Raw genomic sequence first — 27,435 nt, forward strand, 5'->3', positions numbered from 1 at the left:
ATTTACTAAAGTTTCATGCAAATTAGTTAAAGCATTTTTTAGTTCTGTACATGTTGAAGACGGACGGATGTCATTCAAATCTTCTTGAAATCATGTACAGTAATATTCATGATTTAGGGATCTAGACAGTTAACAAGTTCTCAAAGAGGCAGGAGGTAGGGATAAGAGTGACCCTAAGGGACTAGACTTTTATTTCATCTGATTTGTTTTATTATTCCGTACAAGAATATATGTGGTTTCCGTGTGGGGATTTTGACAATTTTTAGTTTTCGAAAAAGAAGGGGGTGGATCTGGACTGTTTACAAGTTCTCAAAACAGGATTGGGTGGGATGACACTGAGGGACTCTCCTTATATTTCATTTTATTCGTTTTATTGTCCAATGCAAGAATATATATGGTGAAGGGGTGGGGATCTCAACCGTTTAAAAGTTCTAAAACATGAGGGGTGGGGATGACCCAGACAGACTCCCACTATATTTCATTTGATTTGTTTTGTTGCCCCATAAAAGAATATATATGGTTTAGGGGTGGGGATTTCGACCGTTTACAAGTTTTCAAAAAGAAGGGGGTGGGGTCACCACTGTGGACTTCTTCTATATTTCATTTGATTTATTTTATTATCCCATACAAAAATATATATGGTTTATGGGTGGGGATCTCAACCATTTACAAGTTTTCAAACAACAAGGGGGTGGGGGTGACCCCTGGGGACTTGCCTTCTATTTCATATGATTTGTTTTATTGTCCAGAACAAGAATATATATGGTTAAGGGATGGGGATCTTGACCATTTCCAAGTTCTCAAATAAGAGGGGGTGGGGCTGACCCAAAGGGACTCCCACTTTATTTGAATTGATTTGTTTTGATGCCCCATACAAAAATATATATGGTTTAGGGGTGGGGATCTGGACAGTTTCCAAGTTCTCAAACATGAGGGGGTGGGGCTGACCCAAAAATAACATTTGATTTGTTTTGTTGCCACATACAAAAATATTTATGGTTTATGGGAGGGGATCTCAACCGTTTACAAGTTCTCAAACAACAAGGGGGTGGGGGTGACCCCAGGGGACTCTCCTTTTATTTCATTTGATTTGTTTTATTGTACCGTATAAGAATATATATGGTTTAGGGGTGGGGATCTTGACTGTTTTTAAGGTCTCAAACATGAGGGGTTGGGTTTGGTGACCCCATGGACTCAACCGAATTTAATTTGATTTATTTTATGGTTCTGTGATCATTACTGAAAACCATGTGTGTCCATCACTTACTGTTTTCAAGTTATAGTCATTTGAATTTTTTTTTTTAAATCCCATAGGATTCTATAGTAATTTACTACCTTCTGTTGGCCCCTCAAAATACACATAAATAGACCCCAAGAAGAACAATAATAAGAACTCAGCAACAACTTTGTTTATGAGCCTTAATAGCAAGTAGTATAATTACAAAATTTGTTATAGTCCGATTTTCTAATGCCGAATATGTAAAAGGCAGAGTTTATTATAGTCCGAGTTTGTTGTGGGCCGAGATTAAATAAGATACCATGATACTTTTGATACTCTCGGGCTTATACATATTGAATAAACATTTGTAAAAATCGTAGTCGGCGTCGAAAAATGTACATTCATGAAATATTTTAAACACGGTATTAATTTTCTCTTCAACCGGAGGAAGGTAGGAAACCTTTGAAACCGGAATAATAGTACTCCCGTCTGGAGGCACACATATATGGATCTGAGGCATGTCTGGAGAATACCGATAAAAGCATAACGTAGAAACTGCTGTCTCGAGTGTGTATTGATTTGACTTTCCACGAAGCGCAGATCTGCGTAGTATAGTTTGTAGGGATAGTAAGGAAATAATTATATACAGTTAAAACAATAGATTATCGGCATTTAGTTAGAGAGATTACTTTTCCATAAAAAAATCACTTTAGATTGTTCAATTCGGACAAAAAATAAAAAATACACAGTTATTTTTAGATGATAAAAGTAAAGGTATTTTGGGATCATATGGGCAATTTTACAGATATCCAATTTTAGGACATTTTACTAGTATGCCATTCTTCAATCATAGGTCAAATATAGGAAATTTTTACTGTTTTTGCAACTAGTTAGATAGATAACCGATATTCTGAAGTTTCTTGGATGAAAGATTTATGGTGAATTAAATCTGAAGTCTCAAAAGTTGAACTTTTCTGTTTTTTTGCCAAAAATATGCACTTTTAGACATGCGAAATTGCCATTTTTTGGCATACAACCCTTTAGTACATGATTTCTTTTGCATCAAAGTATATAAAACCGGCATCATTTCAAGTATTGCTTTTATTTGAAGTGAAAAATTTAGTCTCGATTCCAAAATATTATTGAAAATTTTTTTTTTTTTTGTGATTTATCACTAAAAATTGTATAAAAATTGCCATTTTTACAGAAAAATTTTTTTTTTTTTTTTTCAAATTTTTTTTTTTAGTAATTAATGTTTCATATGATATTATTTCCAATATGTTGTGAATACTAAATGAATATAGAATTGAAAAAAATTATTAAAATCATGTTTTTGTGTTACCATGGCAACCAATTTAATGCAAAATTTTAAAATAATAATTGAAAATGCATATTTTCCCGGAACAAACCATATTTGTTTATTAATGTTCTACAAGTATTAAGATACATATGACACGTTGACTCGGCTGTATTGGGTGACTCAAATTCAGAAAGAAAGAACAAAGCAGGTTACAAGGGTATCAATAGTAGCAGGAATCACGATGGAAGTTGATATAATTGTCTTTCAATAAGCCAATAAAAACTTATTAAAGAAAACAGAAATACCAGTGAAAAACTATAGATAAGGACAATGCACCTTTTTTCTGTTCTGCCATTACATGAGTATAGTTACACATGTTTTAGATTTGACAAACAGTGATGTTGGCATACAAATTGAAATTGTTAAGGTGGTACCTAACACTACAGGGAGATAACTCTGTAAAATCAGCTAAACGTTTTAATTACGTTGCGTTGTTAAGAGAATATTAAGCTTCTCAATGATCAAAACTAGTGTTTGTCAAACTGCTATATAACCAGTGTATTTTTTCTGATAAAATGGTTGGTTTTTATATTTTTGTCAAAGGGTCAAAGTAAATACTTTGTAAAAATTTTATGAAAATTAAACGAGCCCAATTGATTTTAGTGAAAGTGTTAGGTAACACCTTAAGCTGTCTGTGAGACACACATGATGCCCCGTCTAACAAACTAAAAATGTCAAAGTCCAAACACCAGGCCATGCACACCTCAACTATGTGTTTGAACATCCTGCAAAATGTTTAAGCTGTATGTCAAACACTGTAGGATGAGATAGCCGGAAAATCAACGATCTCTTTATACATCTTGTACAAAAAAAGCTGCCTGTCTTATTTAGAATATTTGAAAGAAAACAAAATCCTGTGATCTTGCACACCTTCATGATGTGTATGATCATCCTACAAAATATTAAAGTTGTACTTCCAAAACTGTAGGAAGAGGAAATCTATGTATCTAAATATGGACAGACGGACGGACGGACAGACAGGGGTAAATTGATATGCACAGAGACATTTTGTCACAGGGACATACATTTTTCACAGGGGCATGAAAATGCAATAATTTATTATTGAGTTTGTTACAATAGATAAAGATGTTATGGCTTTATATAAGCAGTCGATACTAGTATCTATGAATGTTGATAACACCTATAATATAAATCTGACATGCTCCTTAAGTTTCTTGTAATCTTTCTCATTGGGAAAACTACCACATCTCCTTATTTTATAGGTTACAGAAAATAAATGTATTATATATGTAAAATATGTAATATCTTAGACGATGAATTCCATTTTTTCTTTAACTGTAAAATAAATAAAAATAAAAGAGAAATCTTTCTAAAATATTATATACAAAAATATGTAAATTTTAATACACTTAATTTTACTGATAAACTGGTGATTATACTAAATCCATCAACACCAAATGATGTAAAAGCAGTTGTTTCTTTTATTAAAGAGTCGTTAGAACTGAGGAAAGAAGAACATTAACTGTTTTTATCATATCTCTTATAATATTGTCGAGTTTTCATTATGTTTGATCATGTTTGTTTTGTCAATGTATTTGCCATAACCAAAATTGGTTTTTGTCTGTTTTGCAAATAAAGATTCATTCATATAAGTTTGGCAGAGAGACGCATTTAATCATTTAAAAGATATTCTTCTTCAAAACCACTTTCAACTCTCAACAGTTTTCTTTTGATCAAAAACATATTTTCTTGCTTCTCTATAAGAAATTGTATACTTCTTTCATTGGATACTAAGTTCATTGTTAGCATTACAAGCTAATAGCATATTGTTTTCATGATTTAGTGTTTAAACAATCTGTAGATCCAATTTCAATTTTTTAATACTGATCATTAATTTGGCCTAATTTTAGTTGAGATCTATATATGATTGTGAAACTAAATTTCACTATCTTCATAAAATTGTCCTTAACTGTGTCACCTCGTATGATTTCATTCAAAGATAATGAGAAGTTTTCATAGTAAGTTGAAATTTGAAAACCCAGAAAGTGTTGCATCCAAATGTAGTGTGTTTGATGTTTGACTGTGTAACAATATTTATCAAATTTGCATTTTGAGAGTAAGTTATAATTCAAAATAATTTTTCGAAATCAGAAATAATTTTAATTCATCAGAAATGCTTTAGTACTGAGTGAATAGTTTGACCGATATTCTTAACTCTTACACAAAAGAATGCAAGTCTTGAACAATTTGACGGACAGCTGGAAGATACTTCACATCCGAAAATTTATCAATTGAAATTTTTCACCAAGAAAAAAAAATACCTGTTCTGTCAAACAAGCAATGTTCCTTTTTCTAGCGGAAACTTTTTAGTGGGTATATCAGTTGATATTGTTTCGAGTCATTTTGTTTATATGTCGCGCATGATTTCATGAGTTTAAATTTCCAAATCCTGATACCATAAATCTTATTAAAATTAGTTCTCCGCACTTGCTACTCGTTCTTTAAAATTTATATGTGGTTTGTGATATATAAACCACAAGAGTAAGTGCAGAAAAATATTTTTTATCAGATTGTGAGTCTATATTTTGTATTTCCAATCCTAGGCTAATTCTAAATCTTCAAGTTTGAAGTGAGGTCAAATGTGCTTGTAAAGGGGGAAACTCAAGTTTGAAGTGAGGTAAAATGTGCTTGTAAAATTCCATTATAGTATAGTGCTTGGACATAACATGAACATGGACAAGAAAGTCCCACTTAGGACATAATGTTTTTTCAGTCTGTGAATCTGTTAGTCTGTCGGTCCGTCTCTCTGTTCGTCTGTCCTACTTTAGGTTACAGTTTTTTTTGTCTTCAAGTTGAAAGTTTCTCGTCCTTGTAGTTTTCGATGAAGTTGAAGTTCAATCAACTTGAAACTTAGTACACATGTTTCCTCTGATATGATCTCTCTTATTTTTATGTCAAATTAGAGATTTAACCCTAATTTCACGGTCTGCTAAGCATAGAAAATGATTGTGCGGAAGGGGCATCCATGTACTATGTACACATTTTTGTTTGTAGTATGTCATTGAGTATTTGTACATGTATGCACAATATACCAATAGACCTAAGAAAAAAATTACAATGTTCTAGTTACTTTGATCGTCAATGATCAAATATAGTAGATGTCTCACTCTTTTGGTCTTGGATTACTGCCATTTATTATTAACACTGATTTTTTTTTGATTTTTTTTATTTCTGTATGACTACAAGCAATAATGCCTCTGATTATTTACTATAAATAGCGTGAACAGGTTTTTCATTTTTACTTAGTTAATAATTGTGTAATACGGTATTCATTATTTACAAAGTAGATTTTACTGTATTCTATCGCAGAATATTTTATTTCGCCATTAAGAAGGTGCGTGCAGAAGTTTCATTTTTTTCCCTAGATTTAACATAGAATGAAACTGGTTCCACTTTTTTTACCATGCATTTGAATAGCCTTCAGATTTGTAGCTAAAAATAAATCAAAGTGTGGGGATCGAGTTGCTAGCATAAAAATCGCTATATAACAACTCATCTAGGTTTTCAGATTTCTAGGATGCCTGAATATTTGAATATTGACAAGGACATACTGATAGGACACGTTATTTTTTTTATTATTTCTATAATTTTGTTTTGCTGGATAGTTGTAATGAGGGGGGGGGTAAGGACCTTTATCGGGACTCCGGGATCGGGTGTTTTTAAGCTCGGGATTTCGGGATCCGGGAATTCTTTTTTCGAATTTCGGGATGTCGGGATTTAAATTTATTTAAATTCCGGACCTCGGGATATCGTGTTTTTAAGCCAGGGATTTCGGGATAAGGATCCCTCTTACCCCCTCATGTAATGTGTTGCTCTTTGGATATTATTTTTTATTCATATGGAAATTGACATGTCTTAGATTCGATTTAGTTCATATATTATAGTATATATTCTTTTTCATCATTGAAATTAGAGAACTTTCTCATCATGAATATTGATTTTAAAAATGTTATTGTGTGTTGGATTTCTGCCACGTGTGACTTCTTCTTCTTTCTTGTTTTTTGTTTTTTTTTTTTTTTTTTTTTTTGACGTGTCTATCACAAGGGTCTCGATGAGGGGGTGGACTTAAATTTCCTTTTCTTAATTTGTTTAGCGTTTTTTTTTCAATTCTTTAAATGACTTTATAAGTTTTGCCCAGTATTCTTTATATTTCAACACCATATTATTACCAAAACCCATCTAACATTATTCTTTATTCTGTAAAACCCATCTGAACGATGTAACGTAAGAATATGTTCATGGTTTATTGTAAATTTTATCATTGTTTTGCCGTATATTCTTCTCTTGTCGACAACTATTATGTTACCGTGTAAGTTATATCTGTTTGTTATTTTCCATGCTTTTATTTCAGATGATTTAATTTTAGAGCATCTGTTGATTTTTAGAAAATCTAACTAATCTATTTTTATCGCACTTTACGTTCTAGAAATTAACCCCAGGTGTACGTGCTACTTTTTAAAAAATATTATTTCAAACATTTTTTCAACTCAGTATTCTACGCGAATATTGTGCAAAGATTAATTGGTTATTGTTTAAATGTGCGGAATATGCATATAATTTATAATAATTACCAGGAAGCGTGTTGCAAAGAAGCAAAGTGTCAATGACACTGATACTCCAGCCGGCGACGTTCTCAACGTTTTCGAAAATCCCTTTTGATGTCTTCTTTGCAATCTTTGTGATGTTTTCGGGGTAGGTGGTAGACGAAAGAGAGATTAAGACATGATAGTGCTATTAGGTAAATGTTTTGAATTTTACGATGATGCCGGTTTCAATTTAAGAGCTTCAAGAAAAAATTAGTAAAATTTTGTTTGAAAAGTTTGATTTTGAATAAAATACACTTTTAATACGATCTATTTCTGGAAACCTATATAACATGAAAATTTTGAATCTCTACTTTCGTTTTCATACTTTGTTGAAATACCTAGTACCCTACCACCTATCCCAGTTTTGCATTCTTTCCAGACATGATAAAAATACTGGCGACGTCGGCAGTCAAAATAAACGTCATTTGCGCTATTTCTTCCGGCTCATGTTTTATTAGGAAGAAATTTTATTGCTTTACAACAAATAATATGAATCATGTTATACAGAATTTAAATCTGCTATTCATAATCTTTCTTTATATTCTAAATTTAACTAGTAAAAATGAACAAAACAATAAGAAAATACTTGTTTTTTATTATTATGAAATGGAGAAAAATGACTTGTCTAAGAAAATTTTGATACCTTGCTATCCCTATAGTTTGTTCGCCATTTTCAAAATGAAGTTGAATTATTTGATTTATCGATAAAAATTCAGGTTTTAATTCAAGCTATCAAAATAGGAAAGCTCTAAATTTCAAAAGCTTTTTTTTATTATTAGTTTTCAAACACCAGTACTACATTATCTAAAAGTAGGACACACTTCCTAAAGTAAGAAACCTGTCACTTCCGGTTAGAGGCCGATGACTTAAGAAAGTGTATTGCTATAGCAAGCTATAGCAAACTTTCCAAAAAAAATGTGACAAGAACTGTCCTTACAAGATTAGATTAATGGCCAGTATTTCTATGTCCCAGCAACATGTTGAAGGGAGGACAAAAAAACATAATAAAATAGTTTGAAATATGAGGGTCGTTCAATTAACTGAAAACAAAACATTTTCCTCTTGGTCCACAAGGGAGATAACTCACCAGGTTTAACAACGCCCTCGCACCCTTCTGCTTCACATTTAGGTATACTTGGTTTCATAATCCTCTCTAAAATTAAAAGATCAAATAAATGCTCAATTTTCACCATTTCATTGTTTGTAAGACAGTTTGTGTGTATGTGCGTGTGATTGTTCTTTTCCCCTTTTTGTTATAATGTTGCTATTCATATATCAATATGCTACCTTTTAAACTAGGTTCAACTGAGATCATTTCAGTGATTTAGAGGTTGTTATTGACTCACAGACTAAAGTAATGTCTGATTCCTTAATTTCCACAAGTCTTTCTAGTTATATATGAAAGCATTGTAGTATGGTACATAAGACTATATACAAATGGTCCTACTGGTGACAGAATCAAAATAAAAGGGAAGTAATTTTCATTTTTAGCTACCTATGATGATTTATCATTGATTAGGTACATATATTTGCTGATTTTTTGAAAGTCAAAGGTTATCCAGAGTTTTACCGTTTAGAAAAGTACCGTCTTTGTATAGGCTTGTATGGATGGTTCAGTTAAAACCACAGAATTAAATTTCCATGAAATTCTTTTTTTTTTCAATCCATGAAAATTTGTACATGTACCTTCAAAAATAAAGAAATCTGCAGTACAACTAGTTTATTAATTTAGTTTTATTTACAGGTTACTTGTACCCGATATGATATCAAGGTAAATGTGGCACCAGCAAATATATTACCTTTCATCCAGTCCTGTGTATACTCTGCCCTACACTGTATGCAATGCCCTGTCCTGAAATGACCATGGGCCTCAACACACACCTCAGGGTCCAAACCAGCAACAGACTCTAATGTGTCTATATTCTGCAATAGATTAAAACAACATTTAAAATATGTTCCATTATGAAATTATAAGACCTAGTACAAAGAATCTTAAAAATCAAAAAATTATATAAAGGATCTAATCCCTCGAGTTTTAAATATGAAACACATTACGGTCTTTTTCAACCATCAAAACCTTTTCCCTGCCCTTTCTAATACATATATTTTGTTTATAGCTTGATATGGTGTTTTGTTTTTGAATATCTATTTTGTCATAGATTACCAGTAATATGTTCTATGTTGCCAAAAATCCAGACTCCATGCTCTTTTATGACATAAAATGTGTCAACATGACAGTCACCACTTTTGGAGCAGAACCTGCTAACCCTTACAAAGCACATGGGTATAACCATGGTTTTTCGAAGGGTGTCTGTTATCCAATTTTCAGTTTTTTCTGTATAGTATTATTTGCCTGGGTGAATCGCAAAGACCAGCGGTCTGCAGCTAAATTTTTTTGTGATGGTCCTCTTTTGGCCATTGTGTGTTTTAGCCATGTTGTTATCTTTTTCAATAATGGCTTTTGATTACACCCTAGTTATCCCCTTTTTCAAAATGATAAAAAATCTAATGAGGTTTTCTAGAAAACTTGTGATGTGTTGAATAAAATCTGAACAATATGCTTATAGTTAACAGACTTACTTCTGTGGATTAACTTATTTTAATTGGTACCAATTTTCGTAAATATTGCAATATCATAGAATTTCATTTCATGGTTTTATAAAAGTCTGCATTCAAGCCTATAGAAAATTTGTAATTTGTTAAACATTTAAATTTGTGGTCCATCTGTACCTATGAAATACACACAAATTGGAATCCCACATTTAGTAAGGAATCAAACAGTATGCTACCTCACTAGGTGTATTGCCTCATATCATGTAGCAGTCAGACACACACATATGTGACATTGAAATGAAGAATAGCTGTAAAATTCGTTTGGTTTTGTCATGTGTGTGTGTGTGTGTTTAAGGGATTATGTCATGAATTAATACACCACTGTCCTTCGTTTTTTTATTACAATCATACATGTACATGTACACACAGCCTTGAATAAGTAGATTTACCTGAGTGAAGTGTCTCAAAAGAAGTCCTTTTTCTTGAAGCATTCTGATAAAATAGTGGCAAGTTGTAGGCTAAAAAAGAATATGTTTATATACTGTAGATTCATACATGTCTGACAAAATAGTGGCAAGTTAAGTACGCAAAAAATTAAAAACTAATTGAAATGTGGGCGATTGTTTACTAATGATGACTGCTTCTAGTATTTGATAAACAGGAAGTAATTGATGTAAAAATGTATGACACTGTATTTCACAGAAAGCACTGATTCAAAATTTCAAACATGTCCATTTTCAGGGTAGGAATGCCCTTTACTGTCAAGTATCAAAAAGTCATTTTCAGCTAATGTTCAAAGCTATCAACTGATTTTTATCATAACATGTTTTGTTCAAGGCATACAAGTTCCTGTGCTGTATAAATATGAACATGTATTTTTAAAAGTTTTAAAACCTTAACATTTTTTTATTTTGTAATTATCATATTGCACATATTACAAATTTATTGTCTAGATTGCATTGCATATATGTTATTGTTTATATGCTATATGCCCTCCTGGGCCCTAATTTGGTGAATAAAAATATTCTATTCTATTCTATTCATATGTGTCACATAAGCAATTTGTAATTTCATAAACAAAAGTATTATGGGTAAGGAGTAGGTTCAGTAAGACCCCTTTTTGGCCCCAAAATATAGCAGTTTTACAAAATTGTTAAAATGTAAACCTTTAGTTATTTATTGGACAGTAGAATGCTTCTGCTACATAAATATGGGCTGTTTTTGACAATACAATGCACATATATCCGGTACTAGCACCATTAAGTCATGCTAAATTACTGAAATCCTCATAATTCTAGCATTTTAGTTAAATTTTAGATGGTTTTCGTGTAAAACGAAAGTGGCCGCATTCGTGTTCATCCTTAATATTGAAATGTAAGTTGTATTTTATGATAATACATAACATATATAAAGGTTGAGGATAAACACGGATGCGGCCACTTTCATTTTTACCAAAAACCATCTGAAAAGTGACATTTTTCTGCATATTAGGTAGATTTTACATATTTGAGCTTGAATCGGATCGTTTTTAATGACTAAATATGTTAAAATCTTTTACATAAACTAATTAATTCAAATAAAATAGACACTTAAGTGTTTAAAAAGTGGTCAAAATCTTTCGTCAGATGAACCTGAAATTTGAGGCCAAAATCGGTCCTTACCGGACCTACTCCTTTGATTGTACATCAAATTTCCGGCTAAAAAAATAATAACACATACATAAAAAACATTTGCTGCTAATAAAAAAGTGATCACAGTAAATTTAAATTACGGTACCTTAAATACACCTGGCCATAATTCTCTTGCCAACATAAAAAATGGTTCTGGATTTTCCTGTAAAGAAATCGTGAGTTTGAGTACATCGTTTTGCACAGGAAATCTCCCATATTAAATGACATTAGCCTAAGTTCTTACAGAGACTAAATGTATTTATATGTATTGACTTAGATCTCTTATAACATCTTACTTATTGGATGTGTTATATGTTTACAAATAATTGTATAGGGTGAATATGAAAATTTTGCAATCCAAGCAGTCCATCACAAAAGAATCTTCTGAGTTTCCTCTATTGGTAAATATATTATCTCATGAGATACCCTTAAAATCAAACCATACAGCTGGGTATGTTTTGTACTTTAGACTACTGTAGATTCATAATTATTCTTGGGATACCAATCTTTATGGATTTTGTGGGTATACATCAACAACAAATTTAAACATTCAATCCAACCAGGTGCTCCGCAGGGCACAGCTTTATACGACCGCAGAGGTCGAACCCTGAACAGTTGGGGCAAGTATGGACAAAACATTCAAGCGTGATACAGCTCTGAATTTGGATTGTGATCAAATTTTTGACATTACATGGGTTTTTTTACACAAAACAAATGTCAAGATTTTACAAATCAATTAAAGATTTCTTCTTCAAACTTATTTAAATCTAAAATTAAATAGTTGACACAGCATAGGTTTCTGACACAGAATGAATGTGGTCTAATGAACTTAACAAATTTTTTTTGCCTTTGAGCAATTCACTATGCTGTTGAATATTAATCCTCTAAAAAAACTGTTTGAAGAAATTTTCTTTTTATTTATGAAATCTGAAATGAGAAAAATTTAAACCCCCCCGCCCCCCATTTTTTTCACATCCCCGTTTCCCTTTTTCCAAAACTGATATCAATTCAAATTTCTAATGGAGTTTGCAACAATAACTACTCTTTTAAATACATCATAAAATATTAAAATGTAAAATAAAGTGCTTGTTATCACTGAATGGTAAAGATTGGTTGGTAGTAAAAGTGAATATACATTGTTTATTGTATAAAACAATAAAAAAAACTTCATCAGCAACATTTAATATTGGCAAATTTCCAATGAAATTATTTACATAAAGTTATTGGCAAATAAAAATAGAAAATGACATCATAGTCATGTCTGGCAAATGTCCAACATACATTATCTAAAAACATTTTAGATAAGATAAGGAAAACTAGAGGCTCTCAAGAGCCTGTATCGCTCACCTGATTCTACTTGGGTTTTTGAAATCATATGAAAAAATATAAAATTTGGCTAAAAGTGACAACACAACCTCTTTGATAAGGAAAGGAACATGTTTAATTTCATTCAAAAGTCCCCCACTGGCGGCCATCTTGGATTGCGGATCGGCTACAAAGTAACAACACTTGGTCAGCACCTCATAAGGAACATTCATGCCATGTTTGGTTTTATTCCATTCAGTGGTTCTCTAAAAGAAGTCATTTGTATGCATTTCCCATAGGGTCCTATGTTAAACTAAGTCCCCTGCTGGCGGCCATCTTGGATGATGGATCTGCTACCAAGTAACAACACTTGGTCAGCACCTCATAAGGAACATTCATGCAATGTTTAGTTTTATTCCATTCAGTGGTTCTCTAAAAGAAGTCATTTGTATGCATTTCCAATAGGGTCCTATGTTAAACTAAGTCCCTGCTGGCGGCCATCTTGGATAATGGATCGGCTACAAAGTAACAACACTTGGTCAGCACCACATTAGGAACATTCATGCCATGTTTGATTTCATTCCATTCAGTGGTTCTCTAAAAGAAGTCATTTGTATGCATTTCCCATAGGGTCCTATGTTAAACTAAGTCCCATGCTGGCGGCCATCTTGGATGATGGATTGGCTACAAAGTAACAACACATGGTCAGCACGGCATAAGGAACATTCATGCAATGTTTGGTTTCATTCCATTCAGTTGTTCTCTAAAAGAAGTCATTTGTATGCATTTCCCATAGGGTCCTATGTTAAACTAAGTCCCCCGCTGGCGTCCATCTTGGATAATGGATCGGCTACAAAGTAACAACACTTGGTCAGCACCACATTAGGAACATTCATGCCATGTTTGATTTCATTCCATTCAGTGGTTCTCTAAAAGAAGTCATTTGTATGCATTTCCCATAGGGTCCTATGTTAAACTAAGTCCCCCGCTGGCGGCCATCTTTGATGATGGATTGGCTACAAAGTAATAACACTTGGTCAGCACTCCATAAGGAACATTCATGCTATGTTTGGTTTCATTCCATTTAGTGGTTCTCTAGAAGAAGTCATTTGTATGCATTTCCCATAGGGTCCTATGTTAAACTAAGTCCCCCGCTGGTGGCCATCTTGGATGATGGATCGGCAACAAAGTAACAACACTTGGTCAGCACTCCATAAGGAACATTCATGCTATGTTTGGTTTCATTCCATTTAGTGGTTCTCTAGAAGAAGTCATTTGTATGCATTTCCCATAGGGTCCTATGTTAAACTAAGTCCCCCGCTGGCGGCCATCTTGGATGATGGATCGGCTACAAAGTAACAACACTTGGTCAGCACCCCATAAGGAACATTCATGCTATGTTTGGTTTTATTCCATTCAGTGGTTCTCTAAAAGAAGTCATTTGTATGCATTTCCCTTACGGTCCTATGTTAAACTAAGTTCCCGGCTGGCGGCCATCTTGGATGATGGATCGGCAACAAAGTAACAACACTTGGTCAGCACCTCATAAGGAACATTCATGCCATGTTTGGTTTCATTCCATTCAGTGGTTCTCTAGAGGAAGTCATTTGTATGCATTTCCCATAGGGTCCTATGTTAAACTAAGTCCCCCGCTGGCGGCCATCTTGGATGATGGATCGGCAACAAAGTAACAACACTTGGTCAGCACCTCATAAGGAACATTCATGCCATGTTTGGTTTCATTCAATTCAGTGGTTCTCTAAAAGAAGTCATTTGTATGCATTTCCCATAGGGTCCTATGTTAAACTAAGTCCCCGGCTAGCAGCCATCTTGGATGATGGATCGGCAACAAAGTAACAACACTTGGTCAGTACCTCATAAGGAACATTCATGCCATGTTTGGTTTCATTCCATTCAGTGGTTCTCTAAAAGAAGTCATTTGTATGCATTTCCCATAGGGTCCTATGTTAAACTAAGTCCCCCGCTGGCGGCCATCTTGGATGATGGATCGGCTACAAAGTAACAACACTTGGTCAGCACCTCATAAGGAACATTCATGCCATGTTTGGTTCCATTCCATTCAGTGGTTCTCTAGAAGAAGTTCAAAATGTAAATTGTTAACGACGACGACAGACGACGACGGACGACGACGACGGACGACGGACGCCAAGTGGTGAGAAAAGCTCACTTGGCCCTTTGGGCCAGGTGAGCTAAAAAGCTTCATCAGCAACATTTTATATTGGCAAATTTCCAATGAAGTTATTTACATAAAGTTATTGGCAAATAAAAATAGAAAATGACATCATAGTCATGTCTGGCAAATTTCCAACATATATAATCAACTACTATTCTATACAAAGAAAGATAACTCCAATTGAAAATTAATTGCTATTGCACAATATTGTGCAATTAGATATTTCTTGCTATTGTGCAATACTGTGCAATTGAAAATTTCTTGCTATTGCACAATACTTGATATGGAATCCTGATTTGGACCAACTTGAAAACTGGGCCCATAATCAAAAATCAAAGTACATGTTTAGATAAAGCATATCAAATAAGCCCAAGAATTTAATTTTGTAAAATTCAAACTTAGTTTAATTTTGGACCCTTTGGACCTTAATGTAGACCAATTTGAAAACTGGACCAAAAATTAAGAATCTACATACACAGTTAGATTTGGCATATCAAAGAACCCCAAAGATTCAATTTTTGTTAAAATCAAACTAAGTTTAATTTTGGACCCTTTGGACCTTAATGTAGACCAATTTGAAAACGGGACCAAAAATTAAGAATATACATACATAGTTAGATTCGGCATATCAAAGAACCCCAATTATTCAATTTTTGATGAAATCACACAAAGTTCAATTTTGGACCCTTTGGGCCCCTTATTCCTAAACTGTTGGGACCAAAACTCCCAAAATCAAACCCAACCTTCCTTTTATGGTCATAAACCTTGTGTTTAAATTTCATAGATTTCTATTACTTATACTAAAGTTATGGTGCAAAAACCAAAAATAATGCTTATTTGGGCCCCTTTTTGGCCCCTAATTCATAAACTGTTGTGACCTCAACTCCAAAAATCAATCCCAACCTTCCTTTTGTGGTCATAAACCTTGTGTTTAAATTTCATTGATTTCTATTTACTTATACTAAAGTTATTGTGCGAAAACCAAGAATAATGCTTATTTGGGCCCTTTTTTGGCCCTTAATTCCTAAACTGTTGGAACCAAAACTCCCAAAATCAATTCCAACCGTCCTTTTGTGGTCATAAACCTTGTGTCAAAATTTCATAGATTTCTATTCACTTAAACTAAAGTTATAGTGCGAAAACCAAGAAAATGCTTATTTGGGCCCTTTTTGGCCCCTAATTCCTAAAATATTGGGACCAAAACTCCCAAAATCAATCCCAACCTTTTGTATTCGGACAACAACGACGACGACGCAGGACGACGACGCCAACGTGATAGCAATACGACCAAAAAATTAAAAAATTTTGCGGTCGTATAAAAAGCAAGTGAATCCACAGTTTTATAGCCTGACATCTTAAGGAGGTAGACCTAGGTTAAGGGAAATAACTCTTAAAATCATTAGTACGATTGTGTCAACCATTTTCAAAAATATATTCTAAGCTTTTAGGTTACATAGATTATTTTCAATCTGCTTCAGGTAAATGCTTAAAATACATTGATGAACTTGACTTTTACAAACACTTAACTGATTTAAAGAGTTATCTCCCTGAACCAAGGTCTACCCCCTTAAATTGACCTCTAGATGTCACTTGGTGTTTGTGTCACATGTTTGCTGACTCATCAATGAATACCTAACATTTATTAATAGCTTATTTTTTATACATTGTGATTTGGATGGAGAGTTGTCTCCCTGGCCCATCCATCTTATTTATAAAGATATAAAAACAATATCTGATTGATTGTTGGTGTTTTAACTCCATTTTCAGCACACTTGCCCAGTTTTTATTGATGAGAAAGACATTGACCAGAGATCAGCAGGAAAATTGTTAATTAAATGGAGTCAAAGGCATTTTCCATGCATAGGATCCAAACTCCAAATCTCTTTGTTGACAGGCTTGTTATAACTGTAGATGAACAGAACTTCTAAGGCTCCTGCAATACCAAGGCCCCTAAAACAGTATACAACTTACTTTGAAATAATCAATTGAAAATACTGCAGTTGGTTCTGGCAAATTATACTTCTGTAAATTATCATACAAGCCTGTCTCTGGGGATCTGAAATCTGGAATTCCTGCAGCTAAAAAAAGAAATTACCTGAATCTTAAATCAAAAATAAAATACAATAAGTTGAAGTCAAGGAAATTATAGTATTTACCCAAGGTACTTATTTTATTGTTGAAATAGAATTCATTTTGTATCATTTTTTTTTTTAAATCTTATTTTGCAAAGATATTTCGGATCCAATAAATGGCTTAGAATAACAACTTTTGTAGGAACTATTTAGCTACAATAAGTATATAATATTCTAAAAGCACAGACACTAAGCGACTATATTTTCTAAGGGGAAGGGGAAGGTGAATTTCAATGTTAGAGCATGAGGAATTTCCCTTTGCAGCAATGATTGAGGTCAACATGCATAAATTCCTTCATACTTTAACTAAATTCAACTTGTTATACTGACAACTAGACTTGAAATATTAAAGCCTTGTAAAATGTATCACAAGTAAGGATCTCTTTTCAACCTTTCTTGTACCACATGTTCTAATTTGGTTAAGCAAGAAAATTAGTTTCACCACAAACATGGTGACAAAGGGAAATAACTCCAACTTAATTAAATCATATTGAAAACTATCCATTGTATCAGTTCAAACAACTGATAGACCAAAGCAATACTGTTAATCTGAAACAGCTCGATTCAGGTCAGTTTTACCAGATCTTTTTTATTTGACAAATCTTGTTAATAAAATTGAGAATAGAAATGGAGTAACTTTTCCTGCAAAAAATTATTTCCCTCAAGAAATGGTCATAATCTCAATTCATAATGGACTTTGCAACCATAATTACCCATTGTACTTTAAATGTGATTGGATTACCTCCCTTAGACTGCTTTAAAATTGTCTAAATTGTCCAATAACCAGGAAACCCTTGTTTTCCCCCTTTTTTGCCCCAAATTCCTAAATGATTTGAGCCATAACCCTCCAAAGTTAATCCTAACCATCCCTTTGTGGTATGGAAACTTGTGGTATAATTTCAGCGAGATTCATACACTTAAACACAAGTTATTGTCTGGATTGCTTATTTGGCTCCCTTATGCCTAAACTGTTGGGACCATAACGCCCATAATCAATCCCAACCTTCCTTTTGGGGTTATAAACCTTGTGTATGTTCATGGATTTCTATTTACTTATACTAAAGTTATTTTTGGAAAACAACTGTCTTCGGAAAACAACTGTCTTCGGACAATGCGGACTACAGGACGACTACAACAAAATTTTGCAGTCGTATAAAAATCATACAAGACTTACAAAGGTCAGAGGCTCCTGACTTGGGAGAGGCGAAAAAACAAAAATCAATTTAGAATTAACCGCAAGAGAAAAAGTTAACTTATTACAGGTTTCTTATGGAATTCCATTCTTTAAACTCACATGTAGAGATGCCAGCTCCTGCCATTGTGATGATGTTTTTAGCTTTGCCATCTTTTATGTACTTGACAATGCCATTAAAGTCTACTGTATCTAACAATGATTCTATCTTGGGTTCATCCTTTAATCCAAGGGAAACAGCAAAGGCATCAAAAAGAGCTGAAAAATAAGAAATTCAATAATGACGATTCTGTAATCTATTATCATCTATCTGAGCAGTACTATATTTATAAATCATGGTTGATCATCTCAATAGGATTGATTTACTCGCTTGAGCCGAAGAGGGAAAGTGAGAAAAGCAATCACACTGAGATGACCAATGATGATCAGTTTATCGCTATTTACCTCTGACGATGTTGTTAATTTGACAACGGGCATGTGTGCCCTTAGTTTCTAGCGATAATTTTTCATATCACTCTACTCCGCTGAGAAAGGAAATTATCAGGCAGTAAGATCAAAGGAAAATTTTGTAAAATAGCGATAATTCATCTTACATTGAGCACTGATATGCGTACACTGTCCATAACCTAAAGTAATAAAATCATAATCAGATAACTCTGAGGGTTTGGTGTTCCTTTAAAAAAAAAAAATACCTACTGTTGTTAATTTTTATGTCATTTGGTCTCTTGTGGAGAGTTGTCTCATTGGTAATCATACCACATCTTCTTATTTCTATTTAAATTAATCTGTTTTTCTTATGATTTTTGCATGATATGTATTCAATATGGTGTTCTTTCCAAATATTGAAATTGGTTTTGTTTGTTTGAAGTTATATTCATTAGCCGTGGTATAAATTTATGTGCTGCAATAATTATAAAATCAAAGAGCAGAATAAAAACATCAACTTGATGTCATTTCTTTTATATGAAAAACAAGTTAAAGTAGCAATGCCACCAATTGGCAACTGAACAACAAATAATGAGCCATTTTTTTTTACATTAAAGATATATACATCAGCTCATATATACAGAAAAACACATACCAGATTTCTTCTCTTCTTCCTAAAATAATTATAAAAAAAATGTCAGAATTCTGTGTTACCCTTACACAGGCAAAATTTGCTCACATGAATTTCACATCGATCTCACGTGAAACTCACGTAAGATTCACCTCAATCGAGTTTATACATGAAACTCACGTGAAAATTTTCATGTGAATTTCACGTGAAATTTACAACAAAAAAATTTGATATTTTTCATGATTTTAATTAAATTTAAAAATTTAGATGTTATTTGAATTACTCTATTTTAAAAATTCATGTCAATTTCACATGAAAAATTTTACGTGATTTCCATGTGAAATTCACATGAGTTTCACACAAGAATCACATGAAACTCACAAAAATTGTTTTCACATGAGTTTCACGTATAAGCTCGTTTGAGGTGAAATTGATGTGAATTTCACGTGAGATTCACATGAATTTAAATTCACGTGAAATTGATGTGAGTGAAATTTGCCTGTGTAGACAATGTAACGTTCTGAAATATGCTGTATTTGGAGACTATTACTTAAAAATGATACATCCATGTCATCCATGATCTTGCATGGTCGTACCTAGATTTACAAAATTATTTTTTACCTACCAACAGAACGGGGCGCCACAGTTCAAAAAAATAATAATTGTCCAGTAAAACTACATTTGTATTGGCAAAAATTATACTTTTCAATTTTTTGTTTCTGAACAAAGGGAAGTAATATGTTTAACATGCACTTAGAAACAATCCAAATTCTTGCATGATCTTTTTTCCTTATGACATGTACGAATAGATATCTTATCAAAATTGATCCATCCTTAATAATAAAAGTACTGAGTTATTCTAATTATGACTTGGAATACATGAAGCTATTTGTTGGCAAAATAAACAATAAATTCTAAATGAAAATCAGTATTACTGTAAACCAAGAACCATTGCATTGAAAATAGATATCTTCATATCTTTATAAATCATGACCAACCACTTACTTTTTGCTCTGTATTTTTATTTTCTCCTCCTTCTTTAGAATCTGGATTGTCTCCCCCTGCAGCACCTTGAATATTACTTGACCCTTCTTCTTTCTTATCAGTGGAGTTATCTCCCCCTTCAGCTCCTTTAGTGTCCTGTCCTGTAGAAATGAAAGACAAAGTTGTAAAGCACACATGTACATGTTGATTCATATATTTTAGTGGGTATCATTTTTTTTTCATGACAAGTCATATCAAAATGCTTTTTGTTGTTTATATAGAGTATATTAGGCAATAATTGCAGATATGATACATGTAGTTTTTAATGTATAATTAAACTTAAGCTAGACTAGAGGTATTTTATGATCTTGACCTGAGATTACTATAACACAGTAATCTCAGTCTTGACTTATTGTAGACAAGTTACATTTAAACATTGTTAAATAGTGTGTGTTGTCTAGATGTCTTTGGTTACGGACACACCACTTTTGCGAAGGTTAATACCACCTAATAATAGTCACATCCAGTGCATACAAAAAAAGGTTGATGAAAATATTCCCTTTAATTTGACAGTTGTAGGAAATATATCCTACATTTCATTGCAGTAAAAAAAATCTGTTTCATAGACATAAATCTTGGGTGTTTCACAGCACCATTTTTTTCTTATTTGGTGTTTCTATAGAATATTTTAGAAACTTGAGGTTACATGGTTACTAAAGCTTGTACGCAGGAAGAAAGGTGAAAATTTGATTGGTTAACTTCCAGTGATGGTTATTTTCTTATATGCAATGAAACATTATGTGAATTGTTTTCTATAGTACTGGACAGGATAAAACTTTACTCATGCCAAGTATTTCTTTATTTGAAACTAAGATAAATTCTACACATTTTTTTGAAAAGTGAAAATAAATAATAGACTACATTTTTGTAATATGAGAAAATCAATGGTACATGTACGTGGTACATTTTAGACATTAGACATTAGACATTATTTTATTATACCAATCATGGGCCCTTGTCGGGCAAGATACAAAAACATCATAATACAATGATTATATAAACATTAGTGAAATACACAATAAGTAATACACAAATAATAAATTCATACCTGCCAACTTTCACGATTTAGGCGTGTACTACACGATTTTGACCCTCTGTCCCGATTACACGATCGTGATCGTGAAAATAGCCAAAAAACACGATTTTAGTAAAATTTACACGAAAAATATTTTTGTTCCCGATTTTGAACTTTTGAAAGTTTTCCCAAGGGAGACAATTCGTGTCTGACAAATTTCATCCAATCAAAATTTAGTGATCACGCATTGACCAGTTGATTAATGTCAGCATAGTAAACAATCAAAGAATCGAAATTTTGAGTTGTTTTTTTTAGCTTGAGTGTTAAATTTATAAAAATTGGAATCATGATGGGCGAGTTATCACTTGCAAAATAGTTCTGTCACCGCCTAAGAAAAAAAAGCGTGTTGCTTCGTGCAAATACTTAGAGAAATGGGAGAATGATGTCAAGTACTGGGGCTGGTTGTTAAATCAACGTTAGGATTGTCACATGCCTTTTGTAAAGTTTGCAACAGAGACTTTAAAGTTGACCACGGTGGCCTTAATGAGGTCTCCAAACATTCTAGTACTGCTTGTGATATTGATCTATATAATATATGAGGGTTTGGATGGGGTTAAATGATTAAAGAATATAATGCCCTTAAAAAATGAAGATTAGAGAATAATGGGCAAAAAAAAAAAATGAAAATTGGAGAAATGCGTGGTCAAATTTTTTGAAGATTAGAGAAAAAAGAGGTTAATTTTTTGAAGATTAGAGAAAAAGTGGTGAAAATTAAATGTTTACAGAACAGCAGACCCCCCCCCCCCCCCCCCCCCCCCCCCATTTCCAGACCCTCATATATTGTTGTTTTTCATGTTATTAAATTATTAAAATTACGACTTTTTTTTTTATTTCTTGACAATGTATCAGACAAACATAAAGTCATCTGACTGGTGTTTATCTCAACAAAAAGATTACAACAATCAAACAATTTAAAAAAAAGATAGGTTATAATAGCATCTTCAACTATCACCCCTCAAAAAAGAAGTATGTCAGACACTTTTAGGAGCCAAATCATCACACGACAAAATGCCGCGAAAAATTCTACCCTCAAAAATGGGGCCGCGCACAAAAACCCCCATGGCCATTTTCAAAAGTTGGCAGGTATGTAAATTGATAATATGACCAATGAAGGATATAATTATGGTAAGAGGCATTGAGTGTAATGAGGCCGATTTAATATTAAAAGAATATGATATAAAGTTTATTAATACGGAAACAAAAAAGTAAAAAAAGTAAAATTAGAACCGGGAATATAGTATCTCATTCTGCAGTACTTAGTTCTCCTCATGACCAGTGCACAGCAGTGAGGGACTTTTACATCACAACAATGCAAAGGTCATCAAGGGGAGATCCTTCAGAACTAGCTACAGATACATGAGATTACTCCAATAGTGATTCTCCTCATGACTAATGCACAGCAGCAAGGGTTGACATTGCTACTGGGCAATATTCATCAAGGGACGGTGCTCTAAAACTCACTATAGAGAAAATATAAGGTTTAAATTACAAGTAGTAGAGGGAGATAAATCCCATAAAACTTTTCATATTTCTTAATGAACATGCATAATTCTGATAATAAATTCTCATCTTCATTATTCATTAACCATATCAGTTTTTGGTTAGGGTCAAGATTTTTAAAATTCTTGCAGCAATTATTTTTCATTGTTATCATGTCTTTCCTTTGGTCTGATAAACTATCACAGTTGAAAAGAAAATGTGTTCATCTTCGACCTCATTACTACAACATCTCTTACATATTGGTACATGTATTACACCTTTAATGATACAGATAGTGAAGGTCAGAATGATAATTAAAAAAAATTGTAGGCTACTCAAAGCAGATTTTGGGGTATAATGAGGACCAATTTTAGTTCCTATCACGACCACAGACATTTCCATGTGCACAGATTTTTCTTTTCCATCAATAAATATTGTGTTGTAAACATTTACATGCTAAAACAAGGCTCATTTCGACTCTTTACCTGACGACATGATTTCAAAGGGAAGTTTTCTGACCGTGTAATTTACTTCTGGGTCATATGATATTTTGGTAAATGACAAATCGACTCAGTTTCACATGTCATACAACCATAAATTATTTTCTATTTGTTGACGTTTGTTTGTTTACACACACGGAACCGGTCTTGGTTTTATAATGTTTGATAAAACTAAAAACCAAACATTAGTTTAAATCAATAGTAAGCAAACAAGGGCTAAACAGTGTATTTTTTATTAAAATTAAAAAGTATTTTGGTTGTACCAAGAAGTTTAGTGGTGGTTAATATAAACCGACATGATAAGTTTCCTTAAAAATTAGACAACGAAGAAACTGTCAATGGATCATTATAACAGAAAACGAGTTTAAGAAGGGAAAAAAACTTTTTACAACGGATGACCGTGAGGGGATTCCGGTTTATTGCTATTAGCCTGGCATCCCATCTAGCTGCGCGTCGACTGACAAGATTAGCCAGGACCCCAGGCTATATTGCCTAGATTTCCATTACGTAACTTTCGTTTTGGGTTTTTAACCGATCTATAAACATGATGAATACATAGACATCCGCATGATCAAGTGCAAACTAACATTCCTTCAGTATCGCTTTTACATTCATTTCTTCAATGAATACTCATCAAATACTTTTTAAAGAAGATAAATTAATAATTTGTTGTATGTATATACATATGTGTAGTCGTGCTTCCCATGTATTTAAATAAACACAAACACGTTGATAGGTCTTAGGTTCTTTATTTCATCAGAATTGATGTTAATATTCTAACAAAAATGACCCTGAAATAATAACAATATATTTCTTATACAATTCAATAAGTAGTAATTATCAATTACTATAAAATCAATATATCTATATGCATAGAAGAAACTGTAGATTTCCTTTGCTCTTTAAAATAATATTTGTACAAGCTACACAAAACGATATTACACCATTCCGAATTCTGTATTAAATAAGTACATTCTATATTTCTCTGTATTTAGTGCATTGTGAAATATGCAACGACAGACTAAGTTCACAGCTAATACTTAGCTATGCTTGTAGTATCATACCAAAAATAGTTAGCTTAACATAATTATAACACGCAATTGTAAGTGCAAACAAGATATTCCGTTTTGCAACAGCTACACAAAGCAGACAATACATTTAAGCAAAGCAACATAAAAGTAACATGAACAATACAAACTGTATACATATAAACGTACCTCACATGTAGTGCAAAGGTCTTTTCACCAACTGATTGATTTGAATCAGTTTACATTCTGTTTCAATAATATAACCTGAAGACAAAATATTAAAATCATAGAAACCTTATTTATACTGCTAGATTAGAATAATCAGAGTTATCTATCCTTAAATCTGGTAAATCAAATATTTACTTGTATTAACGTTAAAGAAGTATAAAATCATTTAACGCTCACTCATACAAACTGTTAAAATAGATTATATATTAATGTTACTAGAAATTAAAGTATAAATCATACTTTTACCAGTTTTATGTAGAATTTATATAGTTTATTAAATCTTACAAATAAAACTATATTATCAAGTTTATCTTTATTACTTTATGAGTTATGAATAGTTTACACATAACTTTACTATTTAATCAATCGCACACACCTTTCATAATACGGTCACCTATTCATACAATTATACACTTGTATATCACTCACTCTTGGACATTAAAACTGGAATGTTATTGTAATGAATATATTAGTAATAAACTGACCTTATAAAAGAATATGAAAGTCCTAGACTATTTCAATATCAAATTAAAGATATAACAACTTCCAATAGAGCTGAAGAAAATGGCTACCACTTCATCTAAATATTTTAGCCAAGTGACTAGAACAAAGAATAGTTAAACAAAAGATTCCCGCCTAAATCATACTGACCAATAGAAAAGATATAAACAATAAGAAATGTTCTACCTGAGTAAACTAGCATATTACAAATTATAATAACTGTAAATAGAATATATCCAGTATATATTCTAATAACATAAAATCTTAAATAACATAAAACATAAAAATATAGCTCTACCACACATTCCCCCCAGCTATAAAATGACGTCCCGTCATTCCTCAAACTAATGGTGGTTCACTATATCTAGAATGGCTAAGGCTGCTTCTCGTTGTAATCCTGAGAAAAATGTAGTCGTGCTTCCCATGTATTTAAATAAACACAAACACGTTGATAGGTCTTAGGTTCTTTATTTCATCAGAATTGATGTTAATATTCTAACAAAAATGACCCTGAAATAATAACAATATATTTCTTATACAATTCAATAAGTAGTAATTATCAATTACTATAAAATCAATATATCTATATGCATAGAAGAAACTGTAGATTTCCTTTGCTCTTTAAAATAATATTTGTACAAGCTACACAAAACGATATTACACCATTCCGAATTCTGTATTAAATAAGTACATTCTATATTTCTCTGTATTTAGTGCATTGTGAAATATGCAACGACAGACTAAGTTCACAGCTAATACTTAGCTATGCTTGTAGTATCATACCAAAAATAGTTAGCTTAACATAATTATAACACGCAATTGTAAGTGCAAACAAGATATTCCGTTTTGCAACAGCTACACAAAGCAGACAATACATTTAAGCAAAGCAACATAAAAGTAACATGAACAATACAAACTGTATACATATAAACGTACCTCACATGTAGTGCAAAGGTCTTTTCACCAACTGATTGATTTGAATCAGTTTACATTCTGTTTCAATAATATAACCTGAAGACAAAATATTAAAATCATAGAAACCTTATTTATACTGCTAGATTAGAATAATCAGAGTTATCTATCCTTAAATCTGGTAAATCAAATATTTACTTGTATTAACGTTAAAGAAGTATAAAATCATTTAACGCTCACTCATACAAACTGTTAAAATAGATTATATATTAATGTTACTAGAAATTAAAGTATAAATCATACTTTTACCAGTTTTATGTAGAATTTATATAGTTTATTAAATCTTACAAATAAAACTATATTATCAAGTTTATCTTTATTACTTTATGAGTTATGAATAGTTTACACATAACTTTACTATTTAATCAATCGCACACACCTTTCATAATACGGTCACCTATTCATACAATTATACACTTGTATATCACTCACTCTTGGACATTAAAACTGGAATGTTATTGTAATGAATATATTAGTAATAAACTGACCTTATAAAAGAATATGAAAGTCCTAGACTATTTCAATATCAAATTAAAGATATAACAACTTCCAATAGAGCTGAAGAAAATGGCTACCACTTCATCTAAATATTTTAGCCAAGTGACTAGAACAAAGAATAGTTAAACAAAAGATTCCCGCCTAAATCATACTGACCAATAGAAAAGATATAAACAATAAGAAATGTTCTACCTGAGTAAACTAGCATATTACAAATTATAATAACTGTAAATAGAATATATCCAGTATATATTCTAATAACATAAAATCTTAAATAACATAAAACATAAAAATATAGCTCTACCACATATGATTTAAAAAAAAAATCATTAATATCTATGCACACGCATGCGGAAGAATATATCAAGAACTTTTGCAATCTCAGGGAACGATAACTCTGCATGGATGATTAAACATTTTATGCGGAAAAATACGAATGCCTACTCAAATCGATTCTATTAGAAAAAAAAATCGAATTATAACAAAAGAGTGTCCACCATTCACTTGCACTGCACTATTATATACAATGCATGAAAATTATATATACATGTACATGTAACTGTAATATACAAGTATTAATACAATATATAACAATAAACCAGAGTATACTGATTTGTATCACCACAATGATAATAGTCATTACGGTGGGGTTGAATTCCCTGTCATTAATTTATCATCCACGCACCATAGCCAGAAATTAGTAGTGGTTTTGCTAATTAATATTCATAATATGTAAATGAGAATTGTACCACGTGATAGTACTTTGAACTGGTCTGGCTTGATAGGCTTGATATCATTAAAATCTTTAAAACACGGATATT

General features: G+C 32.3%; 1 protein-coding gene and 2 long non-coding RNA genes across 4 annotated transcripts in view; all 3 read right to left on the bottom strand.

Moving 5' to 3' along the window:
• Positions 1-23,528, bottom strand: part of LOC143069734 (NAD-dependent protein deacetylase sirtuin-2-like) — a 35,168-nt gene extending 11,640 nt beyond the window's left edge. For both annotated transcript variants that reach the window (XM_076244502.1, XM_076244503.1), the window contains exons 1-9: positions 23,373-23,528; positions 20,295-20,434; positions 19,314-19,332; positions 18,335-18,490; positions 16,880-16,986; positions 11,516-11,572; positions 10,189-10,257; positions 8,986-9,109; positions 8,274-8,339 (exon numbers count right to left, since the gene is read on the bottom strand). In XM_076244502.1, the coding sequence (XP_076100617.1) occupies positions 8,274-8,339; positions 8,986-9,109; positions 10,189-10,257; positions 11,516-11,572; positions 16,880-16,986; positions 18,335-18,490; positions 19,314-19,332; positions 20,295-20,434; positions 23,373-23,382 (748 nt within the window). In that variant the 5' untranslated portion in view covers positions 23,383-23,528. The remainder of the gene's footprint in view (positions 1-8,273; positions 8,340-8,985; positions 9,110-10,188; positions 10,258-11,515; positions 11,573-16,879; positions 16,987-18,334; positions 18,491-19,313; positions 19,333-20,294; positions 20,435-23,372) is intronic.
• A 537-nt stretch (positions 23,529-24,065) lies between these two features.
• On the bottom strand, positions 24,066-25,540 carry LOC143066699 (uncharacterized). Its single transcript, XR_012975751.1, has 3 exons — positions 25,129-25,540; positions 24,605-24,679; positions 24,066-24,178 (listed from the first exon to the last, which is right to left on the bottom strand). It is a non-coding gene; the product is annotated as an uncharacterized LOC143066699 (long non-coding RNA).
• Positions 25,541-25,547: 7 nt separating this feature from the next.
• LOC143069731 (uncharacterized) lies at positions 25,548-26,913 on the bottom strand. Its single transcript, XR_012976470.1, has 3 exons — positions 26,605-26,913; positions 26,081-26,155; positions 25,548-25,654 (listed from the first exon to the last, which is right to left on the bottom strand). It is a non-coding gene; the product is annotated as an uncharacterized LOC143069731 (long non-coding RNA).
• Positions 26,914-27,435: the final 522 nt, after the last annotated feature.

Source organism: Mytilus galloprovincialis, chromosome 3 (genome assembly GCF_965363235.1).
Source record: "Mytilus galloprovincialis chromosome 3, xbMytGall1.hap1.1, whole genome shotgun sequence".
Taxonomy (NCBI): domain Eukaryota; kingdom Metazoa; phylum Mollusca; class Bivalvia; order Mytilida; family Mytilidae; genus Mytilus; species Mytilus galloprovincialis.